Below are 19,798 nucleotides of genomic sequence, written 5' to 3'. Positions count from 1 at the left end.
AGCTGGTGAAGGGTCTAGAGCACAAGTCTTATGAGGAGCAGCTGAGGAAACTGGGGTTGTTTAGTCTGGAGAAAAGGAGGCTGAGGGGAGACCTTATCGCTCTCTATAACTACCTGAAAGGAGGTTGTAGCGAGGTGGGTGTTGGTCTCCTCTCCCAACTAACAAGCAATAGGACAAGAGGAAATGGCCTCAAGTCGTGCCAGGGGAGGTTTAGATTGGATATTAGAAAAAATTTCTTCACTGAAAGTGTTATCAAGCACTGGAACAGGTTGACCAGGGAAGTGGTGGAGTCACCATCCCTAGAGGTATTTAAAAGATGTGTAGATGAGGCACTTAGGGACATGGTTTAGTGGGGCTTTGCAGTGCTAGGTTAACAGTTGGACTCGACCTTAAAGGTCTTTTCCAACCTGAATGATTCTATACTCCTAAAACAGACCTTGAGTAGCACATTCTATAACACAATTAATGACCGATATTACATTGATTGAGCCTCTGCTACAGAAACAAAGGAAAGCAGTCCAGTGAAACAGCAAGGCAAGCAGAAAGGCTTCTGTGGTGCATCACTTCAAGCAAATAGCACCTTTTTAGCTTTTTATTAATGTATCACTCAATTCTCATACTAAGTCGGCATAGGGCTAGACTGTAGCTGTTGATAACAAATACTGGATTTATCCTGTATCTTTTCCCATACAGAATGGCAGAAGACACAAGAGGAATGCTAGGAGGGTGGTTCATATCCCTTTGTTTCTTAAGTTATGCGATTCAAGCAATTTTGACAACTAACCATATCATTTTAACAGTTCACGTTACAAGAGGCATTTTAATGCAGACAGGTCAAAAAGAGAGTTAGTTCCTCTTCCACAAGCACTGCAATATTCTGAGTGCTACTTGCTGTTTAGGAACTTCCTGAGATCACTTTTCTATAGCCTAATTCCCCAAACTATCATGGAATTGGGCAGACATGCAATTATGCACATCAAGTTAAGGACTTCTAAACAGACCAAGATAGCATTATATTTTCAAACAAATAAATAAAAACATATATCCACACTTACATCCACACTCACGTTTTTAACAGCATAGCAAAACATGATTTTATGATAAACTCAAAAATCTTACTCTGTAATCGTGAAAAAGTCCATGAGTTCAGATTTTGTAGCCTTGTTCCAAAATGTAAACAATGCATCTAGGAAAACGAAAAATATTAAAACCAAAACGAAGGCAGCAAACACACAAAACTGTTAACTATTTGTTAACACAAATAGTTAACATAAGTTCTTAGTTTTCAGATAATGACAATTCAGAGAATCTAAAAATGGCTTGTGGGGCACAGATGACTATTACTATTTAAAGTTTTCCTTGAAGGTATTTATAGGGCACAAATGAGTTTCTACAATGTGCTTTTAACAAATCCATAATATTCCCATATAATTTCATATTTTAAAGAGTCATAATTGTGTAGTTAGTGGTGACTATGGTGTTCTAAAAATAAGTTTTCAGAATACTTTGGACTGCTAATCCTACTAATCTGCTTCTTTATAGACTGGTCTTAATTTTTTTTTTAAATTCAGATTTATGATTTCTTCTTTTTTACTTTACAATGCTTTACTACGGATAGTTTTTCAGCACAGGTTTCAGATTTTCTTTATTTGCATAGATTTCAAAAAATGGCTATATGCTTTTTACAAAGCTTGTAGTTACATAAACGAGACCTGGTCTGTTTTGTCAAAAATGTTCAAAATTAGCTAATAAATTTAAGATTATTATAAAAATGTGTGGCAAAGTTTATTTGTCACTTGTTCTTTTCCAGGAATATTGAGACCGAAAAACCCCATTGTGCTTATGCACATATTAACTTGAATTTCCTGGAAATTCTGACAATTTTTACATATTTCAAAGTGTAAAATAGTGAAAACGATATTTTTTGATTATTCTTTGTAACTAAAATACATAAAATAATATCTATGTAATCACATGAAAATCTAACGTTGTGACTGGATACTGAATATTTATTAACCTTTTAATTCGCATTCTCGATTAAGTGCTGTAATAAATTAGAGTTCAAGTAGTACTACATAAACTCAATTTTTAGAAATTAACATCAAAATAGGCACAGAAAATAATTAGCTACTTTTGATAGGTTTAGCACAAACTGAAAAATTCCTATGTTTTTACCAAGAGGGACACACTCTCTTTTTTAAATATTAATCAAGGATAGGGATGATTTGAATTACATGATCATAGTAAAAAATGAAGATTTGCCATTTATGCAGTATTGCTATACCTCCACAACCTTCTCCAGGATGAGTCTTTCAAAAACTCAACAGATCATCTTACAAACATCCCAGGAGAAGGAAGAAGCACTAACATCCCCGTTCCAGAAATGTAAACATACACAGTGATCAAATAATCTGGTTCCCTGTTATACAGGAAGTTCTGCAGAATGGAGGCATGGACTAGCCCGAAACTCTTTTCCTGATCAATGAACTATTCTTCACATCCATTTTCCAAACCAGACTGTACAACCACACACAAATATTTGCTTTCTTACCATGTCCTTTAGTTAGTCTCACACTTTGAAGAAATAACGAATATCTAACGCTTCCAAGCTTTCAATCAGAGTTTAATTTGATCAATCACACATATTTGTAAAATGCAGCACAACATGGTACCTACACCTAAAATATTCTACTGATTTTGAAAAGGTATTAAATACATAAATCCAACATATGGTTTCAAATTTACGAAAAAATAGGTGGAATTACCTACCATCTGACATACTTCTTAAAATATGAAGGAAACACATGAGCAGACTTTTGATTTCTGCTTGGTCAAGTTTGTCATATCGAACTACAGAACTTCCTAAAGTGCTGCTCTGTTGGTTCTGAAAAGAAAACAGACATATTTGGGCTGAAGAGTTCTTAGACTGATAACAAACTAAAATGTTTTAAATTGCCTTATTAATTCCTGCAACAGAAAAAGGATCTCAGAACGGAGACAAAAATGTTTCATGGAGAGACAGGTCACTAAAACACACATTACACACATGAAGTATACCAAATTAAGCATCTTTACCTTTGTTTATTTATATTTCCTTCTTTGTATGATTCCCGCCCCCCCCCCCAGAGGGAGGAGTAAGAGGAAATGTTACCTAGCAGTGATTATTAATCAAATTAATTAAACATAGATACCCACATTGTAGAAATCAGGCATGCTGCTTCTGCTTAGGTGAAATACTTTAAAAGTAAATGCTACTGTTAGGTGATACATCCATGCTCCTTTGCTTTTGAAGAGACTTTATGCAGAACTGTAGACAGACCTGTCTCTAGAAAATTCTTTCCATTTAGATGTAAGAACCCCAAGGAAAACATATAGGAATGCCAATAATATGCATTCTGGAAGAATAACTACTGATAAGTAACTTGCACTTGCCCAAAAAAAAAAAAAAAAAAAAAAAAAAAAATTCTTTCTCCCTGCTTCATTTGTTACACAGTTCCTACACTTGTAGGAAGTTAATCGGCAATACTCAATACTAAAGTCTGTTCAAAAAAGGAAAAAAACCCCATGACTGATCTTTCAAAATGTGTACCACAAAAAAAAAAAAAGGAAAAAATAAAACTGTGAGAATATATAAATTGAACTTTAGGCAAAGATTTATCTGTAAAAGAGTAATTTCCACACAATCAAGCGTTACAAAATCCTCAGTCTAAGGCTTTTACAGATATGGTATATAAATATTTGTTTAAAGGATAAATTACGCCCTTTTTAGTGCCTAATTCTTGTTTCCAATACGATGCCATGCATGCAAATGGTAAATGAACCAGACGTTTATTAAGTTTTCTGTAAAGTCAGTCTGGTACAATTGATCTGTGCAACTCTTTGGTTTGTACAAGAAAGTTGGACCATCTTGGCTCCATGACCTTTTTAAGGACACATAGCAGTGTTGGAAGAAATCCTTCATATCAAAATCAGAAAAAAAATTAAAACAAAAACACAGACTCAAGGGAGAAAAGCAGTTGGCTTCACAAACAAAGCGAGAAGCGCCAATACCACAAGGGTAGAACAACCCTTCCAGGAACGCTCCTTGCTGAAAGCAGGAGACATGCTAATCCAAGAAGGAACATTTCACAACATACACGTCAATTGACTGTTGAGTCCTTTAACACATTCCATGTAAAAGCACAGAATTGCTGTCCTAAAGCAATCTGTGTAAATCTGTCACATACTAACAACTGAATGGATGGTGCAGTAAAACTGAATGTAAAACTAGGACCAATAGTAGCGAGAAGTTACTGTAATTTAGGAGAAAATGGACACCTATATAAGCCTGATTATTGCAGATTCTAAAGACCTCGCAAACTGTTTATCTTTGAAATATCTCTAGTGAACAAGGAGGTGCTACTGTACAGTTTTGCTGATACTGAAATAGAGCAGACAATTAATGGGTGGCAAAGCAGAAACAGAATTTGAGTTCCCTAGACTTTCAGATACTGTCCAGAGTGCTAGACAATATTCCCTCTAAAACAGCTGAACATGTGTATGGGTTAAACTAGGACTACACCTACTCACAAGCTTAACTTAAAATCATGTCAATAACCTACAAAGTATGCATATATTAAAATAGAAACTGATATACTTCCATTCTGATTCCACAAATAAAGTTCTACAGGTTATTCTGAAAGAAAATTAGAACAAAAACATGGCTCTTCAGTAATGATATCAAGCAATGAGCAAAAATTCGAAGAGAACATGCACCGAACAACTGATCTACTAGAAAGAAAGTTTGGAAAGCAACGAATAAGAAGCCGGGATTAAGAATTATCCAGGGAAAATATTAACAGCATGCAAAACATAAATCCTGTATTACCTAAATTGGCAGATCAGAGCAGAATTTTCAAAGAATATTGACTCCTTTGAAAACCCTTTTACGTGGTAAAAACACTACACATTAGTAATTAACAACATGACAACTAAGTAATAGATGACGGCATTGCCATTTAGCAACAGTGTATGCACAAAATATTTATTTACTTGGTCAATGTCAAAGAAGATTTTTTAGTTCTATTTATATTAAAGACCCTAAGACTCGAATTTTGCTGATACTTAAGATGATTTGATTTTTATGCTTAAATTCAATCATGTACATGAACTGTTCCAGGTTGGGGTTTTACACGGTTACATTGTACATATTTGCCTTGAGATTCAACTGTTGCACAGAAGTGGCAAAACTACTGATGACACACTTTACTCAGAAGCTTAACTACACCAAGCACAAAACCCAAATACTTCTTGTAACTGCAGAGAGAAAGCAGCATGCAATTTTTTCTCTGGCAAAGCTGGAATTGTCAGAAGTGAAAAATCCATAGTAACACGGTTTTTCTTTGCAGGGTGAGAATTTTCTTCTTCTCCTCCATTAGGGTGCATAGCATGAGCAGAGTGCCTTCTGAGAAGCTTCTCTCTCTGCCACACGAAGGCATGTCAGAGTCAAGGGGAAAAAGTTAACGTGTTGTGACTTGCACAACAAGATCTAAGAAAATGAAATGTGATCAGTTATCAACACAAGCTCTAGAAAGACACGACTGAATACCTCACAGCTACTGCAGCCAGAGCTCCTAATTTGTAACAGCTTTAAAGTGAGACGATTTAGAAAAGTCAAACCAATATAAAAGAAATAATCTAGAGAAAGCACAGCAACTGGTTTTCAAACATTTTTTAAATGCTACATGTATTGTGTATAGAACAGGATGGAGAGAGGGTCTCCACAAAACCCAAGAGGCTGTCCTAACTACAATTCAGTTCTCTCAAGCGAAATTCAATACGCTTCATCTAGTGCCTTTCTCTAGCAAAGGAAACAACAATTGCTTGTTTATATCTCTACACTGAAAATCTTTTTCTATTTTCTGCAAAACAGCTTAATAAATGCAATGCAAAAAGAGTTCATATGGTAATTATTTTGCAAAAGAAAAAACTTATGTAAAATTCTGCTCTACAGTTATTCTAGAAAGCCCATTCCCAACGGAGACTACAGAAGCTAACTCCTATGAGAGTTAAGATGAAATTTAGGAATACACTTTGGGTTTTTTATTTTGGTTTGTTTTTTTTACCTTGTCAAGGGAATTGCTTTTGTCACTGTGTCTTTCTGGGAGACTGTTTCCTGAGTCTGTACTTATAAGAGAGCCTCTTGAGTCAGCGTTCCTCACACTATTAATATTTGGAGTTGATGTGGTGTATGGGGAAGCTAAAAAAAACCCAAAACAATATAAAAATCTCAAACAATACAAATACAGAAAAAAGTCACTCCGTAGTTTAGTCAGACTTATAAAACCACCATATATGTATATGTATTTTTAAGAAGGCAAATAATTAATTCCATTTAGTTACTTTTAATAAAGACAAACATAGAGTTTCAGCAAAGTATATATGCATGTACATACACACAGACTTACGTACAACTACATACACATTTGTGTAAAAAACATATGTTGCAATACATACACTACATGAAGAAGCATGTATATTTAAAAACATGTATATTTAAAAAACTCCTCTCCATCACCTTTCATCTGTTTTGTGTTTTTTTGTTGTTTTGGTTTTTTTTGGGTTTTGTTTTTTTTTTTTAGTTGACTAGTAAGTGACACAACTAATTACAGCAGATAACAACAAAGAGAAAACACGTTAAGATGACAGACAGGAGGATGCCCACAGGTGTGCACAAGCAGCACTCCACTTAGAGGTGGTCTCTAACATCATGTACAAAATCGTGGATTATGGCACTTTTGCCATAAGTGACTAAGGCTAGTCTTGTCTTCTATTTCTCTGCAACAAGACAGGGACTATCATCTTTGATGCGGGAAAAAGCAGCTCTCTCCAGGAAATAGCTTTAATTTCAAATAGAAAAGCAAACCCAAAAAGATCCCAAAAGAAAGACTTCACATACAGACTGTGAATTCTGATCCACACTAAACAGTTGATTGCATTAGGGTTCTGTTAATGAAAGCAGCAGTAACATTCATGTACATATGCAGAAAGCAACCAAAGCTGGACACAGAACAATTATTTCTGGTAACAAATGAAAAAGGAAACTGGTTCCTTTTTTAATTATTTTATTTTTTAAGTGCTTACCAATGCCAGAGATAACACCAAACAGATCTTTAGGAAGATTGTTATCCAATGTGTTTCCTGATTTTTGTGGTGTTACTAGCTGACTTGCAGTTGGCAAATTAAGTGCATCATCCTTTGCACTCTGTTTGGAAAAGAGAAGAAAACGTGATTATTGTTTTCCAATATTATGGACTTAGTGAATATGACATACTTTATCTTCTAGAGCAGTATTTGTTATACATTTCTTTCTTAAAATTTAATTTCTACTAAATATGCTTAAAAGCATGGAATGCAATGTTCAGGTATTCGCACAAGCTTGGAATGGCCTAAAACTTAGGATACCTCAGGAAACATTGAAGAAATTAATATTCCATTGAATCTTAAATGCTATAAACCAGATATTTTCAAAAGACCCAAATTACTTTTATTTCAAACACCCGAACATTTCTCTTGTTGGAAGCGAGTTGTGAATTTCTTTCTTAATACCAAATGGAACACAGCAAGATACGGACAAAAATAAAATGCATTAATAATTAAATCTTAGATTCAATAATTGTATGTAACTATAGTATCTCAATGTACTCCTTCACAAATTCCATTTGAATTCATTCTTCTGAATGAATGAACAGCCACTACAGCTGTTCCAAAAGCACACCCTTTAAGGTTAAAAATTCTTCTCTAATTTCTAGAAAAGTAACCATTTTTAAATGGTCCATTTATTTCAGTATTGGACTGAATTGGAAAATAAGATTTAAAAAAAATAATCAGCCACCAATATACAGGCTTTTCTGCTGAACAGCAGCTACTGAATCTGTTGGGATTTTAGCAAACAACTAATTCTCTATGTGTTAGATGTCAAGGGGAGTATTCTCTTGCATAAAAATGAAGTATGTGCAAGTGCCTCAAATGCCAGGATCTACAATAGAGGCAAACTGTTCATACAAACTGGCAGGCAGACTAAAGAGAAGTGCAGTTTTTGAGTAAAAACCAGAAGTAATTTAGTGACATATCCTCTCACAGAAAGTGTATCAAAACTGGATAATAGGTACAAGAGGAATTAAATTGCAGAAACAATTTTTTATTTCAAATACACCGTTCCTTCAGCTTCTTTGGCTGCTCTCCTTAGAACACTCAAAAATATGCTGTGGGTCCAGTCCTGTGTAGTCTATAGTTTGTATTGAAATGTCACGGTTTAAAGCTGGGTCGGCTATTAAACCTGCGGCAGATGCTCTCTGTTATCCCGCGCCCTCCCCCAAAACGGAAAGGGAAAGGGAAAAGGGAGAGAGACTTACGGGTTGGAAAGTTAAAACAGTTTTAATAAACTATAATAATGGAAAAGAGTATAATAATAATAATAGAAATAATCAAATATATACAAATATATATACAAAACCAAGATTGAGCTCCCCTGAAGTCAGCCACGTCACCACCGGCACTGCAGGGCAGGCTCCGGGAAGGCCCAGGCTGGGCCTAGCGACGGTCGAGAGCTGGATTCAGGGATGCACGGATCGGGATCGGGGGCAGCAGGAAAACAGACGGAGTCCTCCTTGGACACCGGCCATAGCAGAAAGAGAGCGAGACCCTCGTGATCCCCCCGCTTTATACCGAGAATGACGTATATGGGATGGAATACCTTCGTTGGTCAATTTTGGGTCACCTGCCCTGTCTGCTCCCCCCTGCAGCTGCGACTCCCCTTCGGCTCTTCACTCGTAAGCAGTGAGGAATTCAGCAGTGACCTTGGTTTCTCTCAAGAACAAGTACAGCAAGAGCCTTACTGCACAACATCCCTACCGGTGCCTCAGCGATAACTACAAACTTCGAGCGTTATCAGTCCTGGAAGCAGACACTGTCTGCAAAACATGCAGTTAGTTTCAGAAAGTGCAGTTACTTAGAGGAGACTTAGCTGGAAGTAAAAATCACTGAAAGGAAAATCGGCCTGGTTTAGGCCAAACCAGGACAGAAATATAGGCACGTGCACCAGAGATCTAGAAAATGCAAGATGTTACATGGCAGTATAATCACGTGGCATTAGAATGATGCTGTGGTGATCGGTGTGGCCTAGCATTCTCCAAAAATCTTCAGAGATTCAAGTAAAGATCAATAAAGGCACTGTAGCCTGTATGTAGGACCAAACTAGCCAATTATCAAGTTAGGCGTAACTTAGGTGGACCAGAGAAACGGCAGCCAAAACAATGAAGGTTAACTAAGCTTTTAATCTTATAAAAAGCAAGGAGAACAAACTCACAAAATTTTGAAGCGTATGAAACTCTCTGTTTGCCAGAAGTATGCAGTGTTTCATATACACATTACCAATAAATTATGATAAAAATAATTCAGAATATCAAATAGAAATGGTCACTCACATTGCTGGAAGGGTTAACAGGAAACGGAGACACATCTTTAACATTGATTCGCTGAACATTTTCTATGAGCAGTCCAAAGAGTGGCAAATACATAGTGGCTATTCTTGCTTGATGGGCCTAAATAGAGTTTAACACTTCATTAACAAATTACAGATTTAATTTTTAATCACCAATTTTTTTTTAAACTACTCACTCCTAAATTACAAAAAAAGGATCATTTAATAATATTTGCCAAGCCAGAGGCCACATTCGTAAGTTCATAAGTGGCAAAAGCAGCAATAATCACTATTTCATTCTAATTTACAGAAGGTCAGTAAATTTTATTTACTGTTTCAATATAATGCAGAAAAACCCCAAACTACTGTGATATTAGCTAAGACTAACTGAGTAAATTAATATTATGTTAGCTTGATAAATTAATGACATCTTCCATTAAAATTTTATGGCTTCTCCACCGCACAGCTAACGTTAAAAAAAGTCCAGGAAAATTAAAAATCGCTCAAAATTTACTACCATGACTTGTAGCTTTCTTATACTCATTTTACAAATAATAGATGATGGAAGGACAGGTGTGAAATATTAAGACCTAATGTTTAATGAAAATAAGAGCTTTAAAAAATTTGTAAAAATCTGATTACTTTAAGAACAGCAGCCAGATTACACTGTGATAAAATGTAATAAACACGTAATCATGCTAAAAGGTGCTTCGTGCTTTCATTTGGTAAAAATACGGGATTTGCAGATTGATTTTGATGCCGTTTTCATACATATTTTCATCACAGTCTGAACAGAAATAGCATTGCTGCAAATTAACAGGTTTTTTTGTGAAAGAAAAAACTTTCTGTTTGTGTGCACACTTAATCTTTATTATTTTGTACTACTAACATCGCAATACACTTACCCTGGAAGCATGTCTATCATCAAAAGAATGCTTTATCATCAAATTCTTGAGCACACTAATAGCAATCTGCCGCACGTCTCTGAACTCTTGTAATGCATTTCCCACCTCCCTTAGAAGCAATCCCACTAGGAAGTGATTCTTACAGAACTCGTCGGTTAATGAATAGTCCAGGTGAAGATCTGGAAGTAAAGTTCAAGTTCTATGTAACAAATAGTATTATTTAAATCAATTTATCAATTAACTTAAGGCTGAACTAAAATGTTTCCAAAGTTATTGACAAACTCATATATGCATATATATAAAAAATATATAATCATATTTATTCATATATCCCTAGCCTAATTCACTGCATAATGATGCATTTATTAAACAGGCCATGATGATGTATAGTCAATCAACAGAAGCTGGAGAAATCTAAATACATTTTTAAAAAAATATTTTAAATACTGTCCAATATTCAAAAGTGTTCCTATTAAATTTACCTGGACCAGCATCTTACAGCTCCAAATTAAAATTTTAAATCTATATTCAGGCATTGAAAACACACACGGAGCACAAAGGTTGTGCCCAGTCTATCTTTCAGGAATTTAGTTGTACAGTAGAAGGAAAATTTAATTTTTAGTCTGTGGTTCAGTCTCAGGTTAGTAAAACTGAAGGACTGCAAGCAAAACACGGATTAAGAAATTTTATATTTCTGTACTGCAGTTTTAAGTTCCTTCTTTGTTATCTTACACATGTATCTATCATGAATACAGACTATAAAGCCTGCTAACAACTGTGATCTTGGTTAATTGATATTCTCTAATGCTCCCAAAAATTTGCAGTGTGTGGTAGAAGTGTAATGAAGAGACTGCATTTGCATCACGTGTGTCCAAATTAAGCAATTTCTTCTCAATATATCAGAACACAAAAGGACACAATAATATTTAAATGAGTTAACTTAAATGAATCTATGGAAATTAGACACACATTGTAATACAGTAGGCAATTTTTTTCCTAGAATTAAACAATATTATATTTTCCAGAAGTATTTAAATATTCAATATTAACTGCAATAGAATTGGAATTAAAGAACATTTTATTTGAACATCTGTGCTTAAACCACTGCAATTTTATTTCATAAATAATTTCATATCTAGCAGTAACTAACTGTAAATCTGATATAAAGGTATATAGACATTATATAGAAATACACACACACACAAAACCCCAGCACATATGACACAGCAAAGTCAAACTGCTCCCCTTTAGAAGTATTTTTTGTGTAATAATATAATACAGCTCATTTACATAGTGAATATATGACAGCTTAAGAGAAACTTTAGCTTGAAGATCTTATTTCTTAGAATGCATTTAAGCTTAAAATTTCAACTGAGGAAGTGCTCAAGAGTTTCTCATATTCACTTTCATTGTTCAATAGACTAGTCAAAAACCAGATACTAATCTCAAAGCACTTCTGTTTTTCATGGTGCCCTCCCTGTAAGGGAATCCATCGAGTCAGACAGAAACACAGATAAAACAGCACAGATGTTCTACAGGCCTTCTTGTAATGCACATAAGAGCCAACCACATCATCTGAGACCTCTTTTGCTTGAGAGAGCAAAACAGAGCCAGGAACACTTCTGATAAAGGTCATCTTTCCTGGCCAAACTCCTAGTTCACCAGGGAGCAGCATTTACACTGTTCTTTATTGTGTAATCAGAAATGCTATTTTCTCTAAGTTTTGCTCTTCTCTTAGGACCAACACAACAATTCATAATCCCTTTTCTATGGACAGATTCCTGCAGTGTTATTATCCAAGACACTCTTGAAGGCTGAAAAAGCCAAAGACAAACACAAGTTCTATGCAGCTGTCCAGCTCTTACTCCCAAAATCTTGTTCTACCACCTTGATGAAAGTTTTGATTAGTTATACTCAACTGTACTAAGACAGCAGTCTACTGAATAAATATTTCAGAAAAAAATAATCTAATCTACAAAAATACTAACGTTAGACGGTTTTACTTGTAAAAGCACTTTCCTCATCTCTGCTTATTGATGTCTGCTATAGTTCAATGCCTGGAATAAATTAATAATGTCTTCACAGTCACAAATGCAATAGCTAACATACTATTTTTTTTGGCACAAGGTTAGATGCACCAGGAGCTCAGCTGGACTAAACAGGGCATTCATGACTGAGCTCCAGTACAAAAAGAGATGCACATGAGGTGGAAGCAAGAACAAGCTACAAAAGAGGAATATAGAAGCATTCATCAAGTATGCAGGGATAATGCCAGGAAATCCAAAGCTCAGCTACAGCTGAAACTGGTAATGGACACCAATGGCAACAAGAACAGCTTCTACCACTACATTAGCATTGAAAGCCTGAATAAGGAAAACATGGGATGTTTGCTGAATGCAGACTGTGATTTAGAGACAGTGGACTCGGGTAAGGCTGAAGTACTCCATACCTTCGTTACCTTATTCTTCACTGCCGTGGTTCCCAGGCCTTAAGAGTCTAGAGACTAACTTAAAGAAAGAGAATTATCAGTAGTGCATGAGGATAGGGTCAGAGATCTCCCGAGAGATCTCCAGTCATGCAAATCCACAGCACCAGATGAGATGCTGAGAGAGTTAGTTGATATCATTGGAAGACCACTCACTATCACCTTTGTTAAGCCATGGTGATCAGGGGTCTCCCATAATCAGGACCTTACAATGACTGAAGAAAGGTAAACGTTGCACACACCTTCAAAAAAGGGCAAGAATAATCCAGGGAACTAGAGGCCTCACTTCGGTCCCTGGAAAAGTCATGGAGCAAGTCCTCTTGGAAGCTATTTTTTGGCAAGCGAAGGAGAACATGATCAGGAATGGCCAGGACAGATTTACCCAGGGTACCATGCTTTATACTAACCTGTCTTCTATAATGCACTCACTAGATCTGTGGATAAGGGGAGAATAGCAGATGTCCACATGGTCTCTCATAGCATCATTGTACGCACACTGGGACACTACAGTCTAGGTTAATAGACAATTAAATGTGCAAAAGAACTAGGTGGATCATTTGGCTCAGAAGTTGGTGGATAATGGTTTGTACTCTACTTGGAGAGAAGCTACAAGAGGAGTTTCCCAGGTTCTATCCTACTTAATACTACTTCATCAATGACCTGAAAGACGACATGGAGTGCACCCTCATCAAGTTTGTGGATGGGTACAGTCTATATGCTCAAGGGCAGGGCTGCATTTCAGAAGAATTGAGATTCTACAGGAATGAGTCAACAGAAACGGTAATTAAATTCAACAGGGACAAATGCAAAATTCTGCACCTGGGATGGACAAACTTCCTGCAATGGTACCAGCTGTGGAATGACTGCTTTGGGAGCAGCTCTGCTGAAAAACACCTAGGGGTCCTGGTGGACAGTAACTTCAACAGAAGTTAGCATGGCATCCTGACAACAATGAAGACAGCACATTGGGTTGTATCAACAGGATCATAGCCAGTATATCAAAGGCAGTGTTTATTTCCCTTTACTTGGTATTTGTTAGACATATCTTTAATACTGTGTGTAGTATTTGGGCCTTCTAGTACAAGAAAGATCTTAACTTGAGTGAGTTCAGGGAAGGGCCACCAAGGTAGTTAGAGGCCTGGAGCACATGCCCTATCAGGAGAAATTGAGGGAACTGAGCTTGTTCCATCTGGAGAAGGGAAAGCCTGAGGTGACCTGAGCAGGAGGTTGGACTACAGAGCTACTGAAGTCCCTTTTAACCTGTATGAGTCTATGAAAAAAAGTAAAAAGTACAACAAAACTCACACCGCACACCTACTTACAGGAGTGTTGCAGGCTTCCGCAGCTAGTGAATGAAAAGCTAACTCATGAAAAAAAAGCAAACTTAATAATCTTAGCAGGAAAGGGAGGCAAGAGCCAAGGATGTATTTTATCATATCTTTCAGTGACTAGATACTTTGCATAGATTATTCTGCTACCTAAAGTATTTCTTTGAGTTTAAATGAAGGGATTACAATTTAAGGCTCCCATTTAATAATTTAGAGGTTTCCAACATATCATAGACCTGAAGTTACACAGTCTACATGTTTAATAATAAAAAGGTGACATCTAAGAAATATACCACACATTACTTTGGAAGAATTTACCTTGGTATCTCTGAACTCTGCCTTTTCCAAATGGCATTGGCAGATTCAAAGGTATGTAGTGCTCGTGATTACAGACCACACGGAGAAATTCAAATTTGAATTCAAAAAGAGTCTGCAAAAAATAATTTTAGAGTATAAATTAAACAACTGATGTAGTGATTTGAGTAACACGTTAAAAACAGATTTCTAACACACAAGAGAAATTTCTCTCAGCCTTGCAGTATGAGCGATATAGACCTGTGGAAGTTCCATATGTCAGTATAAAATAATTTCAGCACAATTCACACTTGACAACTGGATTGTGTGAAGTTCCCTTTGTCCAAAGTCATTTAAGTTTACTAGCACATTATGTATTGATGTAAGAAAAGTTGGACTCACAGAAGAAATTCTTTGGACATCTGGTACATGCTTTCACCACTACAGTAAATGTACAGAAACTTATCAGATATCAACCCTTCCAATTTTAGCCTTTCTCACATTCATACTTAAAATTTCTGCTTAGTGTTGCACCCCCACCACCCCCCACTTTCACAATATACACACTCTAGGGTGGTAAAATTGCACTTGAAGATGGGAATCAAAATATGAAAATGTGATTTGATGGAAAAAAAAGTGCTCTAGGCACAGTGCAGGGACTTCTAAGTAACATGGTCGAGTGTATCTGGAAAGAAGTCTGAAGTCTTAATGCAGGACTCTATGCACATGCATCAAGAAGAGGCAACTCCTAAAAATAGTTTGTTAAAAAATACTGAGTACCTTTGGATCTCCTGGGGCAAAGCAGCTGATGTAGTTATTGATTTGCTTGAAAACAAAGCCTCTATCCATAAAAGTGAAACATCTCTGGGGAAAACAAGCAAAACCAAGATAGAATTGATTTAGTACTGTCTCAGTGCCCAGTAATTATATTTCTGTATTTAACAAGTTTATTTTCCAAACACATTATTGATATTTCAGTCGCAATATAAAAACCAATACAACAAGCAAACTGAATATATGTACACATATATGAATACCAAATTTTCTTTGGTACTTTAAGTACCAAATGTACTTAAAGTACAGAATGTAAACTAATTGCAAATAAAAAGCAGTTTGAAGATAAGAAATCTATCTTGACAGAAAAAAAAATGACAAGTCACTAACACATTTATGTACCATTTTATGTCCAATTCTTTTTTTCTCCCTACTGGCTCTTATTGACTGATAAAGGAAAGACACTGAAAGCATGCCTGCATAAAATGCATGCAAATAAACCACCACTCAATGTATGAAGCTTTTGTAAGATTAGAAGGTAACCTAAATGATGTTTGAAGGGGAAAAGAAAAAGAAAGAAAAATCAAAATGCGTTTTGGATAAGACATAAATTCATTTTAAGAACCCCCAAAAACTCAAACTTTTGAACAAATATCTTCTTGATTACATAAGATGCAAATTATACTTCAATTCATTTTAACTTGGACACACAATTATACTTAAAAAGCATTACACATATGCAGTTTTATGAGAGTTGGCTTTAACATTCTTTAAAATCCATGAAGAAGCAGTATTATTGAAAAAGTAACCACAGAGTCCAAGTCGCTCATGTACCTACTTTTATAAAGGCAGCAAGGCTATGGTTTGCATTTTTTGAAGCCTCTGGATTGTCTCTGTACTTCTGAGTGATGTGTGGCATTAGCATATTAACAACTGTTTCAACCGCATGATGAAAGGAAGCAGAAAATCTCTGGTTTCGCAACAGCTAGAAACAAATTCAGATACAACATTTAATATGGTTTGTAACACTAAAATACATCAGAAAACTTACTTTAGATAAGATATAGATAACCTGACAGGGAGAGAGGAGACAAAGAAAGTTTTCAAATTTTCTCATTTGTCATTTAAAATAACATTTTCTTTAAACTCAAGGTTTTCCTGAACTTTCTAGACTGAGAGGGAAAAAAAGAGCAGTAGATTAAAAGAAAATATTACAACATGCACTAACATCTGTTATTAAAATTCAAGCAAGGTAGTCTTTGAGGACAAACACACATGCATAGATTTTGTAAGTGTAATGCATTAATGTTTTTCTATACAATAAACGTGATGACAGAAGCTAAGAATAAAAGGGAATCCTTTAATTTTATCTATTTTCCTTTCCAAAGCAGATACCAGCTGGTTTACATGTAGTAACTGCATTATCAGACTCTCTTTTCTGTCTTGAAAAAAGCCCCAGTTTTTGCTGTTTTTAATAACTTTGTTTTTGTCATTGTGGAAATTCTCATCCATGCTTCTTTCTTTCTCTTGGTCATCAGCAACTTAAAATCTCAGCTCTTCCAGACTTCAGAATCCTGCTCTCCGTGTTTTTAAGTTTCCACAATCATGACTGTTTTCCCTTGCTTTTAGGTAGTTTGCCAAATAGCTTAAAAGACTTACCCTACGTTCACAATTTCCTCCTTTCCACTCACCATCTATATCATCTTCATCAATGATTTTGTACATTCTAACCAGTATTGGTCAGAAAGTTCTCTTCAGCATTTTGGCACTGTACAGCCTCTTTTATTTCTCTACATCTTACAATCTTTAACAAAGATTCTGTCTTCTATCTGAAGGGACTTAATGACAGGTGGTGTGAGGCTGAAGAAGTTGATATTGACAAAAACTGTTTCAGCTGTACAGTCATTATGTCTTTTCTTTCTGAAAACTGAAATCAAAACATCCAAGAGCTCCGAATACTCTGTTATTTAAATAGTTTTCTGAACTATATTGAATGCAACATTCCTAAGCAGAACAAGTCATTGTCGAGGTCCTGCATAAATCAATGATTACACAGTTCGCTCCCTTTGTGTTTGAACTATGCTCCAAAGTCTCTAGTTCTATTTCTAAAGAATATTTAAAAAAAATAGATACTAAGGTTCAAAAACATCCCTGTATAAATATCAGCAGTACTCATTAATGAAATGACAATTAAAAATCAAAAATTCTGTTGGTGGGTATGCCAGTGTCCTATGATATTCTTGTAACTCAGTCTTTGCTGGACAGTAATTAAATATTTTTTTAAAACCTACAACATTATTGCTATAGAAATAATTTTGCTGCACCCAGAAATGCATCCTTTTATCAGATCTCATAAATAGGAAATATCTGAAGGCACGTTCCATTTATTATTTTATCCAGTAAGACAGAAAAAAGCTAGAAAAATAAAATATTTGATATTGAAGGGGCTTGTAAATCAAGAAGTAATGTTCAGGAATGAGGATACATGAAACAAAAAGTGAGTTCTGCTGCTTTTTCTTTCATGTCACAGGGAAGATGAAAATTAGGTTAGTTCTAAAAGTGGAAACATCTTTTTTAACATGAAATGTGGAGACAACAACAAAAATCTGTCATAAAAAGTCACTCCAGTAGTTTATAAGCTATGAACCTTACTTCATGTTATTGCACTGGAAGAATGAGAAAAAACAGCAGTTCAAGGTGATACAGCAAAGTACTTGTCTTATAGTTACTTAGGTCACTTAGACATCAAAGAGATGGAGGTCTTTCTGAGTACCCCAATTTACACCATATTTCCATAACACCAGGTAATCAAATCAGTCTCATATATCTGTAACTGACACACTGTTCCTTTAACAACTTTGTTTTCCCTAAAATGAAAGTCTTGTTAAATTGAATTTGTTCCTCAGATGTACATGCTGGTGTTCTCCAAATATAATTTATTATTAGGATTACATAGGTAAGTAAATACACATTAGCTTTGAGCAAATGAGTCAGTATGGCACTTGTGGATGAAAGAAATAATAATAAAAACTTTAAAAAAGAAAAAAAAAATCAAGTAGTAATGCGAATGCTCAGCAATAGTAGAATATCATACTATACAAAAGATGCAGGTTATATGGGAGAGGATACTGAAAACATGGACACTGGCTGAGTCATTCTGAAAAGTAAATTGCATTTGTTTTTTGTTTGTTTACACAGATTCCTGCTTTTAAAAAGATGATATTCTACTGTACTTATTTTATCCACCATCTGATCTCAATTTAAAAATGTAATCCCTATTGTAAGGAAGTTATAATTAAATTAAGGAAATGGGTTTGCATGACAGCAAGTTAGTGGTTTCTTTGAAGTTTTTTTTAAACCAATACGCTGTTTCCAAACGTGAGGATTTCTGTAGGTTTGTGAAAATCAGGAACAATTATACAAATTTTGTTTAGCCAAGCATAAACAGCATGTTGTTGTTTTTCAGAGTATCACATAACAAATCCAACTGAAAAGATTCTCAAGCTACACAAGTTTCACACACACCATGTTTTGAAAAACCTTGCCCAGATGCACCACAATCTGTAATTACAAAAACTGTATCTTCTCACAGAGCTGAATACTGTAAAATAAAAATACTGCCAGTACTATCAATAAGTTCTTAAACCAACAAAAATTCTTTCATTTTTTCAGTATCATTTTTAAATGACAAAATTTTAATTCAATTCTAGAATTATCTAGAAAACGTCAGCTTTAAATAAGAATCAGTGTTTTCTGTTTTATCAGATTATACTTTCATTTCAGTTGAATTGATTAATTAAATTAATACAATTAATTTAACTGATTATAATAATCTCAAAACGGAGTGTGGTGAAATAAGAAATACCCCATTCACAGAGTGAACAGAGGCACAAACTCCCTCAAGGAACATCAAATCAATTCAATAATGGAAATTTAAGTTTACAGATCCTAAATTACTTGAACAGATTCTATGAAACAGAAAAAAAAAAAAGTGAAGAACAGGAAAAAAGTCCACCTGAATATTTTTCTTACTTTGTCTTGAATTAACAGTATTTATACTGATTAGTGGTAAAGTTGTCAGTCTTATTTCTGCTAAAAATTTTGAGGAATTCCCAAACAGCTGATCAGTGAACATGAGCAAGAAGTTTGACCTCTTAAATGCGTAAGGATGCACTGCACCACATGTACAGCAAACCACTTGTGCATATATTTGCATTCTAAAAACTCTATAAACAAGTGGTAGCTGTCACAGTTCCCTAGATAGTTTAAGAAGTTAGTAATAAAAGCTTGCCCTCTGCCACACTTCAGAAGATACTTAAATCTGTAGTACTAGTACCATGTAAATACTCAACTTCTCCCCGCCCCAAACTAAAGACCTATTTCTAGATTAAACAGACTACACATACCAGGTAAAAGTTTATGTCCCTATATTAGAATGTATCAGGTTGTTTTTGCACAAAATATGTCTTCCCTGACAACAATTGTCTAACCTGTTTTCAAAAAAATCTTCTAAGTAAAGGTTCTAGAATTTCCAGGACCACTGCTCCAATTA

At 35.2% G+C, this 19,798-nt stretch overlaps 1 protein-coding gene across 4 annotated transcripts in view; it reads right to left on the bottom strand.

The window, feature by feature from the left end:
• The window catches only part of DOCK9 (dedicator of cytokinesis 9), a 114,664-nt gene that overhangs the window by 38,540 nt on the left and 56,326 nt on the right, over positions 1 to 19,798 (bottom strand). For all 4 annotated transcript variants that reach the window (XM_068425549.1, XM_068425547.1, XM_068425550.1 and 1 more), the window contains exons 28-36: positions 16,085 to 16,231; positions 15,253 to 15,336; positions 14,497 to 14,608; positions 10,366 to 10,544; positions 9,465 to 9,581; positions 7,123 to 7,243; positions 6,105 to 6,238; positions 2,770 to 2,884; positions 1,120 to 1,186 (exon numbers count right to left, since the gene is read on the bottom strand). In XM_068425549.1, coding sequence (XP_068281650.1) covers positions 1,120 to 1,186; positions 2,770 to 2,884; positions 6,105 to 6,238; positions 7,123 to 7,243; positions 9,465 to 9,581; positions 10,366 to 10,544; positions 14,497 to 14,608; positions 15,253 to 15,336; positions 16,085 to 16,231 — 1,076 coding nt within the window. The remainder of the gene's footprint in view (positions 1 to 1,119; positions 1,187 to 2,769; positions 2,885 to 6,104; positions 6,239 to 7,122; positions 7,244 to 9,464; positions 9,582 to 10,365; positions 10,545 to 14,496; positions 14,609 to 15,252; positions 15,337 to 16,084; positions 16,232 to 19,798) is intronic.

The sequence above is a fragment of the Nyctibius grandis genome, chromosome 2, assembly GCF_013368605.1.
Source record: "Nyctibius grandis isolate bNycGra1 chromosome 2, bNycGra1.pri, whole genome shotgun sequence".
NCBI classification, from domain to species: domain Eukaryota; kingdom Metazoa; phylum Chordata; class Aves; order Nyctibiiformes; family Nyctibiidae; genus Nyctibius; species Nyctibius grandis.
Note: the sequence above shows the minus strand (reverse complement) of the source record. Positions and strands in the feature narration are given on the sequence as shown.